Source organism: Cygnus olor, chromosome 9 (genome assembly GCF_009769625.2).
Source record: "Cygnus olor isolate bCygOlo1 chromosome 9, bCygOlo1.pri.v2, whole genome shotgun sequence".
Lineage (NCBI taxonomy): Eukaryota > Metazoa > Chordata > Aves > Anseriformes > Anatidae > Cygnus > Cygnus olor.
In genome coordinates this window covers 2,226,377-2,250,184 of record NC_049177.1, presented here as the reverse complement: position 1 = coordinate 2,250,184, position 23,808 = coordinate 2,226,377, and the positions used below count along the sequence as shown (strand labels likewise).

The following is a 23,808-nucleotide window of genomic DNA, read 5'->3' as shown; positions in this document are numbered from 1 at the left end:
ATAAAATATTTTGTGACAGTTTACATTTTCCTCCAGTAATATTTAACTTAAGATTAGCTGCTAAATTCCCTTCCCCCACCCCTCTTTTTTTCCTTCTTTATTATTAGACAGTTCAGCATTATATTTTGGTCAGTAAGCACAATGTATCTGATTGTCTAACCTTATTAATAAGCGAATTGAATTCCATGAGCCGACAGTCTTTTCTTAGATCGTCTTTCGGTTTACACATCATAATATAAGATTTCCCATCTGAACCTTTTAAGCTGATCTTTTTTGGCTTTTGAAGTGAAGCGAGAATTTCCACCTAAGGAAAAAAAAAGAATGGATTATTAACACCTGTATCAGATTGCACAAAATAAAACATCTACCTTTAACTGACCAATTTAAGCAGTCACATTAGCACTTCCACGGTGCTACAGGATATTAGTCTCAGGCCAAAACGTGATCTAAGTACCAGGAGGCTATATTCTTTTCAGTTATTATGACAGAAGCAATTCATTTTCCACGAATGTAATTACAACGTTAGCCTACTCTTTCCTCAATTTCTAGGGAACAAAGATGATCAACTGCAGCTACATTTATTTAACATGAAATTTAAATTAGGTGCCAATTAGAGGCTTACCGTATCATCAAAGCCTGCAATGTAGGCCCAGCATCCAGGAAAAGGATCATGGTTAGCATGTGAACCAGGAATTGAAGGAAGAGTTGGTATCATAACAGATTGTAAAGGAATGAGAATTTGACTAAACGTGTGCTCTTCTACCAATCTCTTAAGTGTTTTGAAATGAATATTCATGCTTAATGTTGAGCTGTTTCCGTCAACCTTAAAAAAAAGTTGTTGAAAAATTAAAAACAGACACAGTCAGAATATTGCTATTTTGCTATTATTGATCTTTATGAACTAATATTTTTTGATTATCATGATATGTAATTATTAAGTTACATATGAAATGGGTATGGTCTAAAAATATATATGACCTTTATGGCACACCTTTTTCACTCTGAATGTAAATACATGATAATTAAATAGTTTATTTAATTTTACCTCTGTTGTGAAGATTGTATGTTCATGACCAATCTATTTTTATAGTAAAGCTCTGTAAAAGTTACTGGACAGAATCACACTAACTATATACATATTGATTACATTTTGACTGATTATTGATAAACATATCAATAAAAGGATAAAATAATCGTAAACCTGCACAGTATGAAATGTATTCTTATGTACTTAAAACATGTTCATTTATAACTATTTTCTACTTTTAAAATATTTTTATTAGGAAACAAGTGACTACAATTTAACAGAAACTACACTACTGTGATGAACTGGTTAATGCAAGCTATCAGAAGAAACTTTTATGAAACATCTGTAAATAAACCTATTTACATGTATTAATTTATTTTTGTAAGTACCGGTTTGTTGCATAGTTCTAACAGTTTATCTGTAAGGCGTGTCGCATCTCCAATAAATTTTCCCAAGGACTCCTTCATGTTGATTGCTTTGTTTAGAATTTCCTTGCATCTATTGACACGCATAGGGTACGAGGACTGAAAAAAGAGCGAAGTTAAAATTTATGAAACAGTCAAGTGATTAAAGATTACTAAAAGGACAGAAATACCACTAATAACAGTAATATTACTTACTCCGCTCACTGCTTGTAATATTTAATACCTGTAGAACAAAGTTCTCCAACTGAAATCTCATGCTTAAACTTACAAGTGCTCAAATGTGCTCTGTGTGTGTGTTTGTGCACGCACGGGTGTGCTTCCATGTTCCTTTCTAAAATCATTCTGTGGAGATCCACAGCATAAAGGCTAATATTCAAGAATAGAGGAATGTATTCTGAAAATTATTTCAACAGCCTGAAAAATAGAACGCACCATGCCTTCTAAATTGCTTTGAAATGATCCTATTACCAGGTAGTTTTAGGAATAAGCTATATATTTAGTTAATTTTAGTCAAGGTAGAGGATTGAATATTTGATTATAAAGCTAGAAGTATTATTACAATTTTAAAACAACCAAATCTGTTGTCTGTAACTACCTAATTCATCAGCTTTTTTTTTTTTTTTTTTTTTTAAATCATTTAACTTTCCTTCCCAAATATATTGTACAATTCAGGATGTATGTTGCATTCTTATTGATTCCATTTTTTTCTGTAATTACACGAACTTCTGGCTACAATAAAACCTTCTGCTGTGACAGCATGATATCCTGTTCCATAGTGCTTTACTGCAGCAATTAAAACACTCAATTTGTTCTTATAAAGTAAAATAGGTTACATTCACATTTCTCTCTCATGAGAACAGTTTTACAAACTTAATAAAGGCATAGCTATACATATCAGGGTACCTTAGAGACAGCAGTCATCATCCACATTGCTTGCTGTGGGTAGGCTAAAAACACCTTAGCAACAATCACCATCAGAACAGCAAAGACTTCATCATGAGAGTGGCAAATTCGGGATATTAGTTGGGAAAAAGCTGTCAGAAACTGATAAGGTGCCAGGTGATTTGTGTGCTCTGTAATCACCTTATTTATTTTTGCCAAATCATTTTTCATTTGAACACGCTCTGAACGACTCACTGAAAAAACACAAGACAACAACAACATTAGTCACTTTTTCATCTGAAATGTAAAGTCATTTACATCAAGCCTACACAAACATACTTTGTTATTAATTTTCATTAGCCAAAAAAGCACAAAGGGAGAAGCAAAAAAACCCTACTGCAAAGTTCTTTTTAACAGATTGTACAGTAACTTAAATACATATGCTATTTCACTAACCAGCATTACAGGAGGGATGGCTGGAAATAAAATAAACAAGCACCGACAACAAGAACGTGGAAAAGACAATACAGCAAAAGCTCTCCACACATCTTTAAAGATAAAAGAAAACCACACTTCAAAAGAATACAAGATGTTCAAATAAGGGCATAAAACCTATTTTTTTATATTTATCTTTGAAATATTTGTAAACAAGTCTGTGTAGAGAAGAATATTTTAAACAACAGAAGCAATACTTGGGCATAACAAAAGCAAACATGTACTTGCTCGTCAGTAACTACTGTTAAAAATATTCCATTTTGAAACTGCAGTAAAAAGATATATACCCAATTAAATACTACACAGAATAACTGATACTTCAGGTTGGGATATCACCACAGATTTTACTTGTCCTGTGAGCAAATAATTACAGTTGGTATTATAGACATCTACTATTCCTCTAAAGTGATGCCATGGCATGCTCTTGAATAACAACAAAAAACAACAATACAAAACAAAGACACCAAACAAGAAGAACACTCCATGTATTTCCCCAGGAAAAAAAAAAAAAAAAGATTCCCATATTCTTTAGTGGAGAGAAAATGAAGAAAGCCTTTAAAACGAATGAGAACATCTGCTCCCATCTCCACTCTTGCACCTGAGGATCAAGCATGAATATCATCAGAGAAAAATGCATCTGATGTGACTGCAACCACATTCAGCTGACCTACGTGTACAGAACCAGGGTAAGATCAAGGAGTCACACCTGTCTGTCTGCTTCACTCCAGACCTGCAGGAAATGTTTGCAATTTTCACTGGGTCAAAAATCTGCAAACAAAATGCATCCGTGGTAGTACTTACACGTACCTGGACATTACTCACAGAAATCTTTTCTTCCCCATTTTAACTTGGGTAAAATACCTTCAACAATTGGAACCAAGGCAAATTGGGGAAAAAAGCCCCAAAACCTAATCCTTTTCCTGTAGCAAGCAAATACAAAAACACTACTCATTGCTCATAAGGAGGCAGCTGAGAAATAGTGACTGGTGACAGTACAAAGATTTTCTCTAAATCTGTTTAAAGACTTAAGTATTCTGAGGAACAATTCTTTCTCACTACATAACCAAAAGTTTTGAGCATTTTAAAGTACTTAATACTGCCCTGTACATTAACATTCCATAAATTCAAAAAGAAAACCACAATTGTTTCGTGTTTCCATATAATCCAGACAGCAAGTCTAAAAAAAAACTAGAAATACTTCACTGCTCTTTCAATCATCTATGCAAAAGCATGACAGACGAAATATGCACTGGGAAAAAGTGTTCTACCTTTATCACATTCATATGCTTTTGCTCCAAAGTCCAGCCATAAAGAAAGCATTCTTGGCATTGACTGATAGATGAATTGGTTTCCATATTGTAGAGACCTATAATTACATGTTGAAATCACAGCACGTTAGTGATATATATTAGAAGCATTAGAAACTTACTTTACAGTTATATCCTTAATTGTTTCACGTGCCATTCTGGACTAGAAATTTATATTCAGTGTTTTAATGCATCTGCAACAACTAAAAGCTTACTAATAGCTAGGGTTCTGTTTTATATTAATCAAAATTGCAGATGAATAATTAACTTACCGTCTTACACACTAAGGACAACAATTACTTATACAGAAGGAAGAAGTAAAACCAATTAGTTATTAAGTATGCATTATTTTGTTCACTATACTGCATAAAAAATTGAGTCAGTCTGTATTGTTGAAAGAAAGTATTCCCATAAAACACTTTTTTGTCATAACAGTCATTTTCCTGTATTAACCACACAAAGTTCCCCATGGATTCTAACCTTCCAAAATGATGAACTATGTATCTAATCAGATCTCCCTGTTTTTCCATCTTGTTATCAGTTACCATTGGCATTAATTTATCGTAGTATTTAGCAAGATAAAAATGTCCATCTTCCCATTCTGGCAAGAAATTTGTAACATCCTGTAACAGAAATATATAATTACTTTGTCATAGGACGGTAAGATTAGAGAAAAAAATCTCAAGAAACAAAGAATCTTGTATTAGCTATGTTTGTGCAATGTATATACAGAAAAGTATTAATTGTGACCCCAAAATTATAATTTTGCCCCAAGATCGAGTCTTGTGTAAACTAGAAGTCTGCTCTTAAAGTATCTTTTAGACTTGGAGACAGCAAGAGAATTTAAGACAGGATGATATAGGATTCCTCAACTAGGATTACAGCTTCATTAAAAATATTATAATAAAGTTCCTGGTTATCTAAATACTGTGTTTCCTTAAGTTTTTGGAAAAGTGAAGCAGCAAAATTGTATGGCATATATTAGAAAAGCAATAAATTTGCAAATGACACATCCAATCTGTAACACTGGTTTGCTTCCAAATCCAGTATTTAGACAGTAGAGAATGCTAAGCATTAGTGCTTTTATATAGTTCAATGAAATTGCACCAGTTTTCATTATTCCAACATTCAGTTGATTTGATACAGCTGTTAGACTTCTCTCTAAATAACCGTTACAGTAGTAGTTTAATTAGTAAGATAGCAGGAAGTAGCAATAGTATCAAATGCCAAAAATTGAACAGGAGACATACTATGTTTAAAGAAGACTAACAATATAGACCTACTATTGCTGTACTCTTGAAGAGAAATGTACCAATTGCCTCCTTCCTAGTTCTTAAGAGGTTTGAAACATATTTGAAGCAGAGTTGTAACTCATTAGCAGAGAGAAGTAATGCTGAAGAGTTTTAACACTGTCTTTTTAGAGTACCCTGCATTTAGTTAGGGATGCTAATTTGTATGTATATCGGGGAAAAAAAATCCATACACCCCTGTTTGTTTTTTTTGGACTTCAGCTGTCATATTATGTATCCTTATACTTGGGAATTGTAGATTTCCCTGAATTTGTGTGTTATTTTAAAATTAATTTAGATACTTAAATCTTTACAAGAAGAATCACATTGATATACCATTCAATACCAGTGATGCTATGCTTGGTTGATATTATCAGGAGCATAATGCTGTTTTTCTTAAGAGATCTGTTATTAAAAACTACTGTCTTGTTAACACCAGCATATTGAATTACCTTATACTTTTTCATAACTGCATTGCTTTCAAAGTTAGCAGTTTCTTCCATAAATCTGCCCACTAGCAGCATTGCCCGACCATGGATGAGCTGATTTTTGGTATTACATGGTGCTTTGTTCTCAGAGAAACACAACTCAACCCCCTTCTGGAGAACAATAAGTGCTTGGTGAACATCAGCCTAATGGAGAGACGAAGACGTTTTATATAGTTTAAATAAACGTAAAACAGCTTACAGATGTTACAAAGGTAAAGTTATGTTCCTGAGTGTTCCAGACCATTCTGCCTGCGGTCATGAGATGTTATTGTCTTCAGATGCTTCTTATATTCCCCTATCTCAGCATAATTGTCACATCAGATCTAGCTCAATAATTATACCGATTGCTGCCTAGTTCTAACTAGTTAAAAGGAAACAAATTAAAGATCTACTACTACAATTAAATTACTCTAGACTGCCTCAATAGAAGCAGGTAATCCATCACTTTCGTACCCATTGCCAGAAAAGTCAGTGGATATAGAAAAGGGCTGACCAGCAGTTGGATGCAAAAACTTACTGTGTCTCAACTGCAATCAGAACATATTGACAATCCCAGCTGATGTGTTTTGTGTGACACAATGATTATGTGCCTTTTTTTTCCCCTTGAAGACTAAAGATTATTTTCTTGCATGTAAGAAAGTAAATTCAATTTTGATTTTGTTTACCTTGGACCACAGCCACTTTGCTCTTTCTATATAAAGTTCTGAGAGTGTAGATTCCCCAGCATTCAGGAGAGCATTATATGCAGTCTGGTGATGACCAGCTTTTCTTGCAACTCTAGCACTCTGGAGCCAACACTGACCAACAAGCTCATTGTAATCCTGGCTGCAGAAAGTTTTGCAGAAAACAATTTCAGTCACAGTTTAAAAATATCACAACATGCTGAAACCCACAGAAATTTCTCAATAAACGATGTACAACACAGCAATTGGTCAAAATTATTTTTAACATATTTTGCCTTTTTTCTGTTTAAATAAAGTACTCTATCCCCTGTTTTTCATTATCTTTCCTGTACACAACACTTTTTCCTTACATTTTGAATGTAAACAATATTGGAGAGGTCTGCTTTTGTCTGTAACATAAATTTCCAGAAGTTTTATCTTCTCTGTTCTGACATGCATGAGAAGCCACAGTGTGACTGAGAATACAACATGGAGAGACAAGAGATAGCCATGTTCTCACCTTTTACTGAGACTAAGCAAAGCCCTTCTCAGTGCTAAAATAGGTTCTTTTGCTCTGTAAGAGTTCTGGGCCATTTCAATACGAGCACACCAGTTCAGGGAATCTCTGCTGTGGTCGCCATCTGCTTGCTGAAACATTGGTCCAATACTATGTTCCAACTCACACAGCATGTGCAACCTATTATAGCAGAATAAAAACAAAAAACTGTTGAAAATTGCTTGCTGTTTCATATGTGTGTGCGCACACGCATGCAACTTTCACAAAGCTTTTTGCCATTTTCTTCTAAAAGCTGGCCATATAAAAATAACTTTGAATAGGAAGACTTCTTTTAAAAGCAAAAATGCACCAAAAATCAAACACACAAAAACAAGGAGTTGTTGGCTGACTAATTATTTTTTCACTATTCCTCTACCAAGCTGCTGAACGCAAGATGATGAAGGTTACCTGGAGAGGAAGTCAATTGTTAGAAAGACAGTATTTCTATCCATTATTTTTAGCAAAAATTATTTGAGAAGTCTGATATTTTCTATGAATACCCTTTTGGATGCAATGTACTGATACTTAAACACCTCATTCACAATAAAGTTGCTCCATTTATCAAAAATACTGTTATTAGCTGTAAAGCTGAGAGCTTGTAAACTTCTAAGTTCTTCTCATCAGCAGTCTAAATATGATGTGCACATATGATAGAGAAACAGTGACTGTATGAAAGTTTCTAAACAGCAAAGATCAATGGCTAAATCAAACAAGTGTGAGAAATACGTACATTAACAAGGTCTTGCCATAAACATGCATTTACAGTGTAGAGGACCTATTATTTTAATAAAAATATAATAAATATTATTTTAATAAAAAAGGCTACTTCAAAACTGATTAAAAAAGAAAAAACACTTAAAATGGGTGGGTTTTCAGTTCTTACCGTTCTTTGCTGACAGAAGAGAGTGCTTTTTCAGGCCACTGTACGTATCAAAACCCAATAATCTTACGTTAATGGATTTAAGTTATTGGAGCTACTGGCCTGTATGTACTACTTTAAGCATACAATTCAATCATTGATTTTTTATTACCTGATGTTTACATAAACTTGCTTGCTCATTTTTTTTTAAAGACTATAGCCACCAGATTTTGTGAATACTTTTTCCAGTGAAAAAAAATTTATTTAATAAATTCCCAATCAATCAAAGGCTTCAATTTCGCTGAGTATGCAAAAGAATGACAGTAAATATGTATCAGTATTATTTACTGTGGAAACCAAAAATTCTTGCTGTACACTTAATTATGTCATTTTGAAAATAGTGATATATGGAAATCAGAAACCTGATAATGTGTTCATATCCTCGCTGATAGGATCCTCTTTCAAAGCTTGCTGCTGAAAGGGGCACAATCTGTTCTGCTCGAACAATCTTGAGTGTTTCGTAAAAAGCTACTTCGTTTTTCTTCTTGGCTGATAATAGTAAATGTCCCAATCTGACACTCCAAGTTGTGGACTTCACATCTTTAGAAGGAGAAAAAAAAAAAAAAAGGCCTCTCAAAGCTCTTTCTTTCGCAATTTAAATCTGAACATACTAATTTGTATTAACATACTACTGGAAATTCCTCAGCATGAGTTTTTCTCAGAACTAATTAAATGAATTTTAGAAATATTCTGTAATTCTACCCCACAACCTAAAACAGCTCCCTAAAAAATTTGGTGTCATACTCACGTTAGATTTCTACTTATGGACTATAGAGCTCACAGTCAAATACATTCACAAAATCTAGAAGACTGTCAGGAACAAAGCTCCCCCATTAAAACTCACAAATAAAAAATTACAGTCACTGCCCCTTGATTGAAGATTAGACTAAAACATACACTTGTTCAGGAACGTAAGGGAGTGTTCTTATTTTGATAAAACTTACCTGAAGCCAAATAATTTTCCAGTAAATCCCACCGTGACAGTTTCCAGGCTGCTTCAACTCTGTACGTGTTCAATTCAGAAATCCACTCAGACCTATTAGAAGAAAACAAAAGAAATAAAAGCTTGTGCTGAACTCATTTGTCTGTTTTCCCTCCAATACGTTACTTCCATGTTTTATTAACAAATATTTTTTATATGAAATTCTGTTTTGTTTGAAAAGAAATAAGGTAAGCTTACTTTTAATAAAATACAGCAAAACCAAAGGATATGCATTGATGCAAAAATAACTGCAACTGCAACCCCCTAAATTCAATTTCCAGATAGTGTCTCTAACTTCTATGGCACATTTTAAAAATGACCTTCCAATCCATTCCTCCTACTAGACTATGGAATAGCTATGGAACAAGCAACACGTATGATGATGATGAATAAAGGATTCTATTCTTTAAGTACATCTCAACACTGCACACAGCACAGATAAAAGTACTAATGCCTCGGATGTCTTGAAATAATAAACTTCTAGATGAAGAACTTAAAGCTTTCTAGCTTTACACTGCTAGCTGGATATGCTTGATAATGCACGAGAAGTGACTACTGATACATATGTATAACACACGAACTTCATACTACTCAGATAAACATCTTATTAAATGCTTATCGTACCTGTTCGCAAGTACTCCATTCACCTGTGTAATGACAGTAGATAACTGACCGAGGCCTAACATGGACTTCACTACACCATGGTAATGAATAATCTGGTAATGGGAAGAAAATAAAGAAAAAAAAACAACCTGGACATAAGCATCCATCAACTATTATCCCAAGTCAGCAAATTACAGTATGGACCCAACCAGAGATTTGTTTCAGTTGATAAGACACTTCCAATAGCAACACATTATTCAGCAAATGTCATGAAAAATTCTTATGTTCATATTTTACTTAAATATTTTAGATATTCTAAAGAGGTATTTTTGTATTTGTTTGTATTAATTATTGTATTATCTAATTATTATTAGATTAAATATATATTTACCTGATCAGGTTCCAGTTGGATAGCCCTATCATAACAGGCTGTAGCATCCCTTAACAAGCCAATACTTTCATGTTCAAGGATTTGTTCTTTGAGAGATGGTTCTGCTTTCCGAATTGCACTCACCCCAGCTACTCCATCTGGCTCATGCATAGCAGCATACAATTTCTTTATTCAAAAAGAGTTTAAAATCGACATTGAAAACAACTCTTTTACAGCAAGAAGATATTTTAAATATAATATGTTCAGAATCACATGTATTGTTGAAAACACAGAGCAAATTACTCTGTAGGAATTTTTGACTTTAAGCTTTCATCATAAACATCAGTTTTGATAGACTACTTCCAAAGTTGAGCCCTTCTTTTGTTTAGTATACTGCAATAGTCATCATCTTATACTGTAATAACAATACACATCATACCATCTCAAAGAATAATCTGACAAAGCTTTACTCATCTATATTTAATGTCATTTTAAAATAAAACAAACAAAAAACAAAAGAACTGCAGAACCTGAAGAAATCCAAGGTGCTCCTGAATATTTTGTTTCTTCTCTATGATGAATGATTCAAAGTGCATCACAGCCCTTGTGTAAGCCTTAGAGCGAAATGAAGCCACAGCTAACGTATCTTGAGGTATAAGGTCTAAAAAGCGTGTCACGTTTTGATATTCTCCGCAGTCCTCACTTGATGCTATGGAATAAAACCAATTTTAGAAGTCCATCATTGAGGTTTCATTTGTAAGAAATACCCCTATGCATTAGAATTCATGTAATTCACAATTTAATGAGAAAAACTAATTAGCCTAAGATCATATTTTTCACTTCTGTCAACAGTAAATCATTAATATTGCTGAACTTCCTACATATTGCAAGACACCATAAAATAAATTAAAATGAGCTTTTAGAAAGCTACCAAAAATTAACATTTAATTTTTAAATTTTGAATCTATTCACTCTATTTCTATTGAATCTATTCACTCTATATTCAATCTATACACTCAAAGCAATGAAATTGGGGGAGGGAGGTGGAAATCACAATATGATAGTAAAAAATTGTAAAGCAGACTAACATTATAGTAATATTGCATTCTTACATGGTCATAATGTGAAGTGGCACATTAAAAAACTTATTCGAAGAATGCAAACACCACTTGAAATAAAGTAAGCATCACTTACTTTTTAGATCGCCTCTGTCTTTGCTAGACTTGCTAGGATTTTTCTCAGCAATATGCATTTGAAACTTATGTCTAGCCCACTGAGTTAGATGATCGAGCATGGAGAACACTGTCTGCGTGCTCAGTTGGCTTAGATCAGATGCACTGTCTTGAAGTCTCCTAGTACACTGGTCATCATGTTTCAGAACAGCCATAATCTCCATGTAAACCTACACAAACGTTAATACGATGAAAAACAGAAGTACCATACAGGCAACAACAGAGTAGAAAACAGCACACATTAACATAATTAACAAATCAACATTAAAAAATGAAGATAGTAGATATTTTAAGTGCGTATGTTAATAATTTGGTCTTTATTTATAAGCCCTGTTTGTCTGGTGATCTTAAGAGGAAGAAAGGACAAACCCAGTACAAGTCAACATCAGAAGATTCTACGCTTATCGTGGATGCATTCCTTCGCAGAAGAACATACCCCTAATGACCTCCTCCTACACACCCAGAATGTTTCCACACGGTTATTTTAACTGTGAAACTTCAAATTAATAGAATATAACCTGTATTTTTCATTTTCTTCAATTTCTGCTAAAGCAAACTAAAGGAAAGATTAATTCCTGGATGATGCTTTTCCCTCCTGTCCCTGCTCTGCATGAGTGTCATATCTGAACAGGTTCCTCTACTTGAATCGTAAGTGTGTGCAAGGGAAAGAAAAAATTATGGGTCTGTGTTCTCAGAAGCGTACAAGTTCAATTTATTCCTTAGTTTTTGCCCTCTCTTCCTTTTTGTGCCACTGCACCTCCTAATATTACTGCAATCCTACTTAACAACATGGTATCTTTCCTCCTAGGCCCTGCTGAAATAACCTTAAGAAATATAAATCCACAGAAAAGCAACTGAACACAAACTTGTACAAATTTATTAAAAAACCTGGCTGAAAATGTAGCAGGGTAGAGGAAGGGGAGAGTGTTTAACAACTACAATTTGTTCACGTAGATCTACAGTAGTTCTGCAGAGCTGAACAGCTCTGAGGAAGAACAGCTCCTGAACGCTCCCATGAAGAATTCATACTTACCTCTTGTTGATCCTCTCGGCTGCACCCCAACAAAACATAGACAAGGATGTGTGGAAGCAGATAAATTGTCACTTTATAGTCATTCTTCATCATAATACTGCAGCAATCAAAAACTTTTCTGGCAAGATCATGTCGTACCTACAAGAAAATATTTCCAGCAGAAACATCATTACAAATACCCAAATACTTAACAGGTGTCTATTTTTGACAATTACAAAAGTATTTGATGGAACAGAATTTAAGATACTAGTCTCCTACGGAAAATTCATTGAACTTAAACCTGCAACATGGTAGCTTTTATTACGTGTATGAATTGCTGATACCACAAAAAGACAGGCAAGCACTGCTTACACATTCCACTTCTGTTTTCTACACCACTGTGAACTTGCACTGGCCATTAGAAAAAAAAAACAAAAAACATAAGGCTGAGAGTCTACTACTACTTTGAGCCTCTATCCTGCACTTAAAAACATGAAAAAATTAGGAAGTTATAAAGACAATCAATTCATCTTTATCTGAAATAGAAAGAAGCCACCACACCTACTGAGCTAATGCAATCAAAGTCACTCTCTAGAGTGGTTGATTTAGAAATGAAATTTTCACTGGGTCACTTAGATGCAGGAAAGGCAAAAGGAAAGGAAGAAAGAGAGAGATAAGTACTTTTTATGTGCTGGGACTGTGGATCTATGGGGACATGAAAGAAATATTTCAGAAACTGACAAGGTACCTTGAGGTTTTCCAGAAGCATTTCAGGTAATTTACAGTGATACTTCAAGTGCTTTCAACTATACAGCAGTGTTTGGACAAAGGCAAACTTCCTAGACTTTTGGCTTTGGCACTATCTGCCAAGTCTAGCCAAGAAAAAACAATGCTGGGTAAGAGAAAGTGCACGGTTACCTTAAAGATGCAAGAAGTCTGTACTACGCACTATAACAAGCCTCCAGAGAGAAGGCATATCCCCCTCATCCATCCCTTACTATCAGAAACTGAAGTTAGGTCAAGAACTACGTTGTATATACCAACTTAGAAAGCAGACTTCTTATCTTACCTTTGTTATAAGATAACCTGCCCAAGTTGCTGACCATTCTGCAAAATTGTCACCTAATTTGCTTAAGTAAATCGGCTTCCTCATCTTAGACCAATCTACAACTTTTTGGTAACTCTTGTACCTGTAATTTTAAAGTACCCTTTTAATAAAACATTTCAAATATATATATAATAATAATTAAAAACAAAACAAAGCAAAAACTATAGCATGCAGTTAATTCTGAAGTTCCCTAGCTTGAATCTTAAGGTTTCAACTTCTGAATCTTAAAAATAAATAAATAAATCCAGCAGCCAATGTATTTTTCTAGAACTTCTTGAAATGAAACATGACATATGAACAACATAACATGCTACCAGAACTTTAAAGCATACTTCAAAGTGCTGTTCAAATCAGCCTTAAGAAATGGAGTTTGATGTTTATTTGAGTAATATGTTTTGACGGGAAAAATCCAGAACAGATATGAAAGCCAAGAAAGGCCAAAGAGTTTTCTAAAAAGGTCAAACTTATCACAGATGAGCATGACAGTCAGTATTCATAAGGAAACAGAAAGGAAACTTTAATTATTTCAAATTAAGGTACATACATAATAGGAAATTTTCTTCACACTATACTTTACCATTAATTCAACAAAATTTAACAAGTTAAATTGAAACCCAATGAGATCCTCCTACTTCTATAAATGATAGCAGTAAAGGGATATTAATGGATTTGAGTACAAAGTCAGTACAAACTAGTGAGAATTTGTAGAGAGAAAGGAAAACAGAAATAATAGCATCAGAACATTGTATAAGACAATGTCCTAGGGAAACCACACATCTGGGCAACGTATGACCTAAGAATTCTGCTTGTTTGATTTACAAAAAGTTATATATTCAAGTAAATGCTAATGCAGCTTTATATAGGGAAAGCTTCCTTGCTGTTTGTATATACACATATCACTCTTCACACAAGAGTGACAACCATAATACCAAATCATGTTATTGCTAGCCTAGAGGTAAAAAAAAAAAAAAAAAAATATCTTTTAAAGCTTTTATGAAAAGAAATTGCGTAAATTGTCCTATACCGTGTATTTAAATGAGGTTCCAAGATTTCCTGCACATGCTCAGGAAATCTCCTCCAAAGCCTGGAGCCTGAGCAGTCAGTGTTTGTCTCTCTACAGTCATAGATAGACAATAACTCCTGAAAAGGCATGGATTATATAAACAAGTTAGCATTGAAAATACTTCATGATCACAAGAAAATTGGTGTACACAGAGAACAAAATACAAATTACAGATTATTTAATTCAAAAATTATAACCATAAAAATTTAATCCAAGATCATTATCCCCGTTACTACCCATGGGTTGATTTTGACTAACTATAGATTCCCCAGATTTCCTGGCTGGTGTTTGGACCACATTATCCTACATTCTGCACATCTGCTAATAGACAAGGACTAGAAGCTAGTCTGATTCTTTCTTGTGCAGAAGCTAATTTAATCCATGGACTACATTGGGTCATCAATTTTCTCCTAGAGCTATGAAGTCATCCTGAAGTTTTCACAAATATATAAGACCACAAAAAAGTCAGCCTAGAGATAGCAAACCAGCACAGAAGACTATAGCTTGAAAATAAGGGTAAACTAGCTGCTTCTTAAAAGGGTAAGCAGAAGCCCTCTTAGTAATACTTGCTGTTTTCAATTTCTGCCTATGGAACATGCACAATTTCTATGTCAATCTCATGATTAGTCCTTGAATCACTATGTATACTGTTAATTACTTCTGAAACATCAGATCTCTCTGATAACATGACACAGAAACAAACTTATGCTTTTATTTGGCAACTCCCCTGAATTCTAATGGACAAGTGAGCAACAAGGAGTTAAAAAAAATGATGATCCTGAATCACCTTTTACATTGTAATTTAAAACTGTACAGGATGATGTTTCAAACGTACTGCAAAACGTACATTTATATTTCATAATGCTGTGTTCAGTGTGATAGGAAGTAATTTGTGAAGATAAAAGAGATCTAACATTGTATCTTACCTGAATAGCATATGCTGCAGAGTCCTGAGCACGAACATTATCAGCATAAGCAAGGAACGCTCTAGTCAGTTCCATCAATAATCCATAGGCAAAATTTGGATCCTCCACACCAGCCTCAATCACAAACACAATTTTATTACACAATTTTATTACAACAAAGTATAATTAATGTTCAGATGGTCACTTCAAAGCCTGGCTACAAGCCAGTTAAGATGACAAAGCACGTAGAGATTTTCAAAGAGTCTAAAGCTAAGAGGTTCCCTACTCCCAAGCATATAAAAATAAAAATCCCATAAAACTTTAATGCTAAGCACAACGCTACAGCAACACTTCTTACCACAAATGTGAAATGCTTTCCTTGAGTTTCACTTGTTGAAAAATCCAGCCTGCCAGGATCTATGGCTCCCAGTTCACCTAAACATTCTCCGCAAAGTAGTCGGGCTTGAGAATTTGCATCCTGACAGCCGATAAGAAGTACGGTTACCAACTGAGAGATAACTGGCTCCACAGTTTCACTGTCTGTTACATACTTTACCAATTTTTCCTAGGAAGTTGAAAAAATAAAAATGAGTCTACAACCATGTTTACAATAAGTCATCTCAGAAATTTTCTGTCTGTAACTCACTCTTCATACTTTATTTGCCCATGACTTCAGGTTTATCATTCAAATATTGTCATTTTGTAACTATAGCCCAATTGTACTAAATTGTTTGTTATCATACGAAGGATTAAATAAGTAAGTAAGAATGAGGGATTAGTAATGCTCTTATAGCCAATATTTTATTTCATTATTAAATACCTCTCCACTAACTTCATTTTCTTTCCTTGTTGTATCAATAATCTGTCTTTTCTATGCTTTTTTTTAGACTGTTGAAATGCATTTCCTAGATATATCTTCTCTTACAGTAAAAAAAAAAAAAAAAAACCAAAAAAATATACGAATACCCTTGGTAAATCAGCATCACATCAAGGAGGATTGGAAAGTCCTGTTACATTGAGACATGATGGAAAAGAATCCCTTCTACCAATTATATTAAGAAACATCTAGATTAACAAATGCAGGAGAACACCCAAGTTCATGCAAACACCCAGTAACAGTTAGCTTGTTGGTCTGGTTGCTAAACTGATTCATTTCTAAGTGTACTCAAAGAGGTTTTTAATACCTGATTTCTATACAACGTTTCTTTCAGGCTGGTAAGTGCATGGATACGAACATCCACATTTTCATGCTGAATAGCTCTCATGGATAGCTGCAGTGTTGTCTGCAAGTCGGTGCTTTTAGAAGATTCCTGAACAGGACATAAGAAATGCAATAAATAATAATAAATATAACAGGAACACAGTTAAACAGCATCTCAAAGAACACAAGCAGTAAGACATACAAACATCTATTTATCTACATACATTCTTAACTATATCCATATACTGCTGTCTTCCTCTACTTTTGTTTGCTCTCCTCAAGAAGGTGCTATACTTGTACTTTTGTTTATAATTCTTAATCAGAAGAAAATTACTAAATCCAAAGAAAACTCTTTGCTTCAAGCACCTCAGTATCTAAAATAATTGGAACTTTTTTTTAAAAAATCTCTTATTCCCACTAAATAGTTGCTACATCCCATGTATTTTGCTTGCCTTTAGAAGGTAAGTAGAACGGATAGACCACAAAGTACTCCTAAAAATAAGAGAAACCAGGTTAACTTGAAAGAGAATACAGATAAGGGCTTCAATTAAAAGTAATTTATCTTGAAACACATTCATTGCCATAGCTAAGAATGGTGACTTTTAACCTTATAATCTCTTTAGTCTCAAAAAGATGCAAAGTTAGAATTCAGGGGTGCTACAAAACAAGCATGTTAAAAAATGTGACCCCATTTCACTCCTAAAGAGTGAGAACCTGTCTCAAAGTATTCCTCCAATACACAAATTCTGCTTTGTTGTGGAGGCAGATGAATGCTCTTTCTACTTAACAAAGCTTTTAATAAACAATTTTCTCATTCATCATGAATTAACTTGATGCATTATAAATAAATAAATAAATGAAACCATACCTTTCGATATTCCTGAAGGACTACTTGAATATCTTTTAGCTCTGGAAGGTCAGGCAGAAAATATATTTCATGTAAAAAGTCTCTTACTGCATCCCTAATAGTCATAAAAATATTGCAAAGAACATTTTGAATATTAGTTGGATGAGAAACATTTTAAAAAACCATTCAATGAAAGCACTAAAATATAATAACAAGAAGAAAAGCAGAAAAAAATCTTTTTTTTTTTCAAATACATGTGTTAAAAAATTTATTACTCTTTTTACTGAAATAATATAAAGGTATTTCTTCTCTATACTTCATATTACTCTCTAATAGCCAGTTCTTCCCAATGCTTTGAGAGTTGGCATTCACTCTTAGCAGGTTTGGCTCTCCTTAGTTTGGACACAGGACAAAGGGTGAAAATAACCCCTTTTGATTTGTAGCCAATTCCTCTTTTCCTTATAAGAATACACATAACCATAAAAAGAATTCTCTCTTCCTAAAGTGAAGTAAGCTATTTCCATTTTGCTTCCGTTTTAAACATGCTTCTATGAGAGCCTTGTTATTCATAGAGTCTCCTTTTATTTTGAATACTGTTGGTATGATAAGAGTGCAAGAAAGATGAAAATCCAACATAAGTAACCAAAATATAAACTATGGCCACTTCTAGAGAATACTAAGTTACAAAAGATACTTTTTTTTTTAAAGATACTTTTTTTTTTTAAGGTAAGGTGACCAGTTGCAAAGAAGATGTGCTAAATTCTGTGCATTTCATAACTATAACTCTAGTTAGTGAAATCAACAAATAAAGACCTCATTTCCTCCCTACTTCCAACTCTGTACACTTCTCTCTAGCTTAGAATAAATGTTAGCAATTACTGTTATTCCATCTGCATGGCCTGTAGAACCAAACAGTTTCCCATCCCAACAGGAAAAACACAGAATCTGAAGCTCGATACTGATGCAGGGGAGAAGCCCTCTAAATAGGTTGTAACTTGACCGCATCATATATTTTTAATGAGGTCAACATCAGAATACGTTTTCAGATGAGGATATCACTTGTGAAATTTCAAAATCTTGTTGCAATTTAAAGAAGTGGAAATTTTATAGAACAAATTAATATTTTGCATAAAAACATTAAGTTTTCTCATCTCAGTACTGGACAATTTTCATTTAGTGTTATCTCCATTTCTATTACAGGATTTAATCCATGTAAGCGAAAATATTTTGTACAGTACCTGTTCTCCACTATGAGAAAGTAAAATACTGCTGTTGTTTCCTTTGGCTGGATATGTATAAGGGGCAGCAATGCTACGATCACATGACTAAGCAGGGAGCCAAGGTATGAATGATCCAGACTTCGAACAAAACAATCCCAGGCTCTGAATAAGAAAATACATGAAAACAATAGTAATCAATGATTCTTCTCTGCATAAAGGCATTTTATCTGAATCATGAGAAGCATTCTAAATTATATGAGTTCTGTGGTTTAGAGCATTGTCTAAAACAAAACAAAACAGCATATTCAATGACAAAAATGGCAGGTATGTCACTTTTTGGGCACACTATCAGTTCACCTGCAACACAGTTCTGGAAAATCATCCTTGTATCTTAGAGCTGTTCTCAGTGTAGTCATCATCTTCACTCTTACTGAACTGATGTGTTTGGGACCCATAAGCTTCATTAAAGACATGAGACTGTTCAAGGCCTACATATATATACAACAACAACAAAAAAAATCATGTTGGTATATTAGATTCTCAGTGAAACACATACAAGCCACTTCTTCGAACACAACCAGGCTACCCTGGCTAAAGAAATTATATACCATATAAGCCACATGAGGTAATAAAGTTGTACCTTCTCTGTTTATCCACCCCCCCCAAATATATTTGTTTAACATTCTCCAGTGAATACAAACCTAGTTTGATATTTCAGTAAGAGATTTGTGAATTTGAGGAAAAGAGAAGTAAAGAGGATCTGGAATGACTAGATTGTAATAAGAAATAGAGTAGTTGTTTAGGCTGTTGACAGATTGACAAGGGAAGAACTGTAGACACCAAAGGAGTTTACGGTTACAGAAGTCTGTTATATGATGATTGACTATATGTCCAAAACTCTAGAAGCTGGAAAGTACAGATTGAGAAAATACAGAGAAAACAAACTTGCATTTGAAAACAGTGCCAGAATTGTCATAGATCTTATAGCAGAAGTGACAGTAAGCTTAAAGGAGCAGTTAATAGCTGAGTTGTCAATGGGACTGATAAAAGACCGGAGAGAAATACTAAGATGCAGAAAAAGCAGGAGATATTTCAGTCACGGTCACATTGTATCTGACAAGGTAGCAGAATGTCCAGCATGACATATGTCCTGGTTTCAGGTAGGACAGAGTTAATTTTCCTCCTAGTAGCTGGCAGGGTGCTATGTTTTGGATTAGAATGAGAAGAGCGCTGATAGCATGCTGATGTTTTAATTGTTGTAGAGCAGTGCTTACACCAAGCCAAGGACTTTTCAGCTTCTCGCTCTGTCCTGCTAGCGAGCAGGCTAGGGATGCAGCAGGAGCTGGGAGGGGACAGACCCAGGACAGCTGACCCAAACTGGCCAAAGGGGTATTCCATACCATCTGACGTCATGCTGAACAATATATAGGGGTGGCTAGCCGGGGTGGAGGGGGGGGCCGGCTGCTCGGGGATAGGCTGGGCATCGGTCAACGGGTGGTGAGCAATTGCATTGTGCATCACTTATTTCGTACACATTATTACTATTGATACTATTATTATTATTATTATTGTTATTATTTTCCCTGTCTTAATAAACTGTCTTTATCTCAACTCACAGACTTCACTTTCCCATTTCTCTCCCCCATCCCGGAGAGGGAGGGGGGAGGGTGAGCGAACGGCTGTGTGGTGTTTGGCTGCCAGCCGGGCTAAACCACAACAACATATCAGTAACATAGGAAGAAACCTGAGCTTGAGGAAAGGTCAGAGAAGGGAAAATTCACACACACAAACAAGATAGAATAGAAACAGTACATATAACAGAGGAAATGCTATGTAAATGAAAGTAAGTTCAGAAAACATCAAGACACTGGGCTATGAAAATAATATCATCTCAACAGAAGCAAAAAAGCTAAAAAACAGAACACCAGCAGAGAAAATGCAGTCTATAGATAAACGTATAGGTTATATATGTTCTAGGACTGAATAATTCCATTTAGAAATTATCTGTGCCACCTCTGTGAGGTGGCCATAAGATCTACCTTGCAGTTAGAAGCTTGCTGCCTCAGCACAGCAGAACTTTCAGATTTTGTCTTGTGTCAAGGTGTGAGCACTAATTTCACTAAGCCTCTGTACTGTAAAGCTCAAAGAAGCTGTTCTGTGGGAAACAAAACCAATAAAGCCCAGTTTCCCTTGGATTTGCATCTTATTTTTTCAGCTTTTTGCAGCAGTAGTTTCAGCTTTGCCCTCTAATGCCCTTAAAACCTTGTTCCCCGCAATAACTACAATTTCCTCCCATATTCCCTCACCCTCCACTTTGTTTCTTTCATGCATGTAAAACATATACCCAGATTCTCCCTCTATAATCGCTGGTCAAGTGACATGTGACACATACCACACGAATGAATTATGTACATTAAATGACCAGTACAGAAAAGGAAAAAAAAACATACTTCTGAGCTTACACAGATGTCCTACCCACGGTGAGATCACCAGTTTTCAAGACACACGTGTCAACTAAGTATCTTTGAGACCTCAACAACAATTGCACAATCACATAAGCAAGTCTGGAGCATTCAAATAGTCCTTAAAAATAGTCCTTGTTTATCTTTGTTTTAATATTCACAACTGAGTTTACGCACCATTTTTTTATCCTCAATGCCAACACTGGAACTTAATAACTGCATGTTAAAAAAAGCCAAGATACCAAGCAACTTAGGCTGCAGATAATCAGCCTGTGGAGAAAAAGGTAAAAAAGTCATCTTACTATTAACACATTGCTAAGCTGAAGTAATGAAATAGCAAGTACGAAATGGCTATTCTAACAGAAAAATGGGAAGAATCCCAAACACATACACTGCTCCATAAGAAATACCAGTGCTCATGAAAGACATCCCTATTAGGCTGTGTTGTTTTTATTTTTATTAATGCACATTTGGAATGTATCTATTTATTACGAGAACACTTGATATGAAACAACAGTCTTTCCTCCACTTTTACTTCAGATAGGATTTACAAGTGATATTCAAAATATGTCAAATTGTCCCCATTCTCTGACTGGAGATTAAAAATATATTAAAAATATTGAACAAAACCGAACATGAATATTTTGATCTCCTTACCATTTGTTCAGGTGATGTTATTTCTCTAGGTCCCTGATAGGGATCATCATGAGATGCAAATGAAGCCAATATTGACAAACCATTGAAGACTTGCTGATAGTGCTCTCCTATACGAAGCAGTAGTTCATTATGCAGTCCCTGGTAGTCTTGTCTCAGTAAGCTGCCCAGTTCAATCTCAGTTTCATTCTGTAATAAATCAGAAACCAAGTTTTACTTTCTTTGCAGTGAAACTAGCACACTGAAAGATAGGTAGCATCAGACTTTAGGTTGATTTACCATAGGAATGAAAGAGAAAGTTCCCACTCAGATCAATATCAGATAATCCAAGCCTTTGGAGTTCAAGTTCACAAAATATCTCACAATATCTACTCAGAGCAATGGAACAGATTACAAATAAAAACAACAGAACTTCTGCATACAAAATTTCCCCAGCTATGCTTTGCAATACCTTTATTTAAATAAAGCAGAAAGAAGAAAGCTCACTATTCATCCACTGTTGCTCTTAATCAGCATGTATAATAGCGCTGCCAATGCCCATTTACCTTGAGGTAATGAAGTGCCCGCTCAAGTTCATCCTTGGAACAGGAACAGACCAAATGAGAGAAGATGTATTTGAAGTTGTTGATTAAAATCTCTCTTCGGTTTACATTCAGCTGTTTTGCTATTGTTCGAATAAGAGTGGAGGCTGCGGGACTGGCCTTGGCTGCAAGGTCAGGAAGCAAAACTTGCAGGGTCCGCTGATAAATTAAGAACAATGCTTAATGGGCAAAACAACAACATAAACACCATACAAAAAAAATAGTGAAAAATGCCCCCTCCAAAACCACCAAATCCAGGGTTTGGTCAACATATATCTATGGTCATATCTGTGAGCATAGATATGAATACAGAACTTTAATGAGATGGAAACATTTAGTCAAAAAGTAGTTAAAATAATGATTTTAAGGAACTGCTTTGACTAACCATTACTGAAACATTCAAACAAAAACTGGCAAGCTTATCTGAAGCTTAAGTAGCTTCATAGATGTTGTGCTCATACTTTGCTTGTTAGTAGACGGGAAATCTACCCACAGTTATCTGATCAGATCAAGTTATTTACCCACAGAACAATGGCTTTCCTCATCTGTAACAGTGAAGCAGACATCAGGCAAAACCATGCCTTACAAACAATCCAGTGCACTAAATCATTAATGTAATTATACTCAATAAATACTCTACATGATGGATTGCTCATTATCTATCACATTCAAATTGGCACTGAAGCCATCACTGTAGGTCCTTGATAAAACTGTTCCTCTGTAATTATTCTAAACGTAACAAACAACAGCAACTAGAGAAAAAAATTAAGATCTGTGACATTCACAAAAAAGTAATGGACTAAAATAGAAATCCATTAGCACACACACCCAGACACAAAACACGAGTTCAAAGGGACTAGCCAACTTACCGAGAGAAAGCGATTTAGATCTGGAAAGTCAAATACACTGGCAATCTCAGATAACATGTCCAGAGCCATTTCTCTGTGGTGAGCAGCTTCTTGTTGCCGTAGCTCGTTACCCTGGCATGGCGCACTCAATACTGCCATCTGGCTGGAGTGCAGGGATTCCACTAGAAACTAAACATGAAGAAATAGCTACTTAATGTTACTCTCCCCTTTTTTTGCTCCCTAAGCAAAGAAGTTGCACTCTCCCTATGCACCTGCTTTTCTTTTCCATTTATTGCACACAGATTCAGTATTACTACTTTGTGACAGAACTAGATCGATAATTGCATTTAATTTTGCAATCTGGAGCTGAGATACTGCACATAATTCAAAAAGAACACTCAAAACTAGAAAAGTCTGATTTTAATAATCATATTTTAACCAGAACTTCTGACTTTAGATAACAGGTAAAACGCATTAAGAAATCAACCGTGGCATTATTATGTCTGTAACAAAGGCTGACTTCAATTCCAATTTTATACCCTAGCCTCCTGTGACAATGATACCATAGCAATGCAAGAAGATATAGGGCATCCAGGAAATAAAACAGAAAAGCAATACTGCTGAGGGTAGAAGACCATGACAAAGTCAAATATTTCTTATTCCTTCCTGA

At 34.8% G+C, this 23,808-nt stretch overlaps 1 protein-coding gene across 2 annotated transcripts in view; it reads right to left on the bottom strand.

Annotated features, from left to right (window-relative positions):
* Window positions 1-23,808, bottom strand: part of ATR (ATR serine/threonine kinase) — a 44,501-nt gene that overhangs the window by 10,262 nt on the left and 10,431 nt on the right. For both annotated transcript variants that reach the window (XR_005822518.1, XM_040567194.1), the window contains exons 14-41: window positions 23,160-23,327; window positions 22,255-22,449; window positions 21,713-21,898; window positions 21,233-21,325; window positions 18,951-19,081; window positions 18,612-18,755; window positions 17,395-17,488; window positions 16,510-16,635; window positions 15,684-15,890; window positions 15,347-15,460; window positions 14,382-14,497; window positions 13,319-13,439; window positions 12,271-12,408; window positions 11,200-11,407; window positions 10,536-10,714; window positions 10,027-10,191; window positions 9,657-9,748; window positions 8,995-9,086; window positions 8,413-8,590; window positions 7,096-7,272; window positions 6,579-6,738; window positions 5,878-6,057; window positions 4,617-4,759; window positions 4,098-4,195; window positions 2,356-2,588; window positions 1,417-1,551; window positions 623-823; window positions 161-304 (exon numbers count right to left, since the gene is read on the bottom strand). Coding sequence is in view for 1 of the 2 variants with exons in the window: in XM_040567194.1 (XP_040423128.1) it covers window positions 161-304; window positions 623-823; window positions 1,417-1,551; window positions 2,356-2,588; window positions 4,098-4,195; window positions 4,617-4,759; window positions 5,878-6,057; window positions 6,579-6,738; window positions 7,096-7,272; window positions 8,413-8,590; window positions 8,995-9,086; window positions 9,657-9,748; window positions 10,027-10,191; window positions 10,536-10,714; window positions 11,200-11,407; window positions 12,271-12,408; window positions 13,319-13,439; window positions 14,382-14,497; window positions 15,347-15,460; window positions 15,684-15,890; window positions 16,510-16,635; window positions 17,395-17,488; window positions 18,612-18,755; window positions 18,951-19,081; window positions 21,233-21,325; window positions 21,713-21,898; window positions 22,255-22,449; window positions 23,160-23,327 (4,218 nt within the window). In the remaining variant the exon portion in view is untranslated. The remainder of the gene's footprint in view (window positions 1-160; window positions 305-622; window positions 824-1,416; window positions 1,552-2,355; window positions 2,589-4,097; window positions 4,196-4,616; window positions 4,760-5,877; window positions 6,058-6,578; window positions 6,739-7,095; window positions 7,273-8,412; window positions 8,591-8,994; window positions 9,087-9,656; window positions 9,749-10,026; window positions 10,192-10,535; window positions 10,715-11,199; window positions 11,408-12,270; window positions 12,409-13,318; window positions 13,440-14,381; window positions 14,498-15,346; window positions 15,461-15,683; window positions 15,891-16,509; window positions 16,636-17,394; window positions 17,489-18,611; window positions 18,756-18,950; window positions 19,082-21,232; window positions 21,326-21,712; window positions 21,899-22,254; window positions 22,450-23,159; window positions 23,328-23,808) is intronic.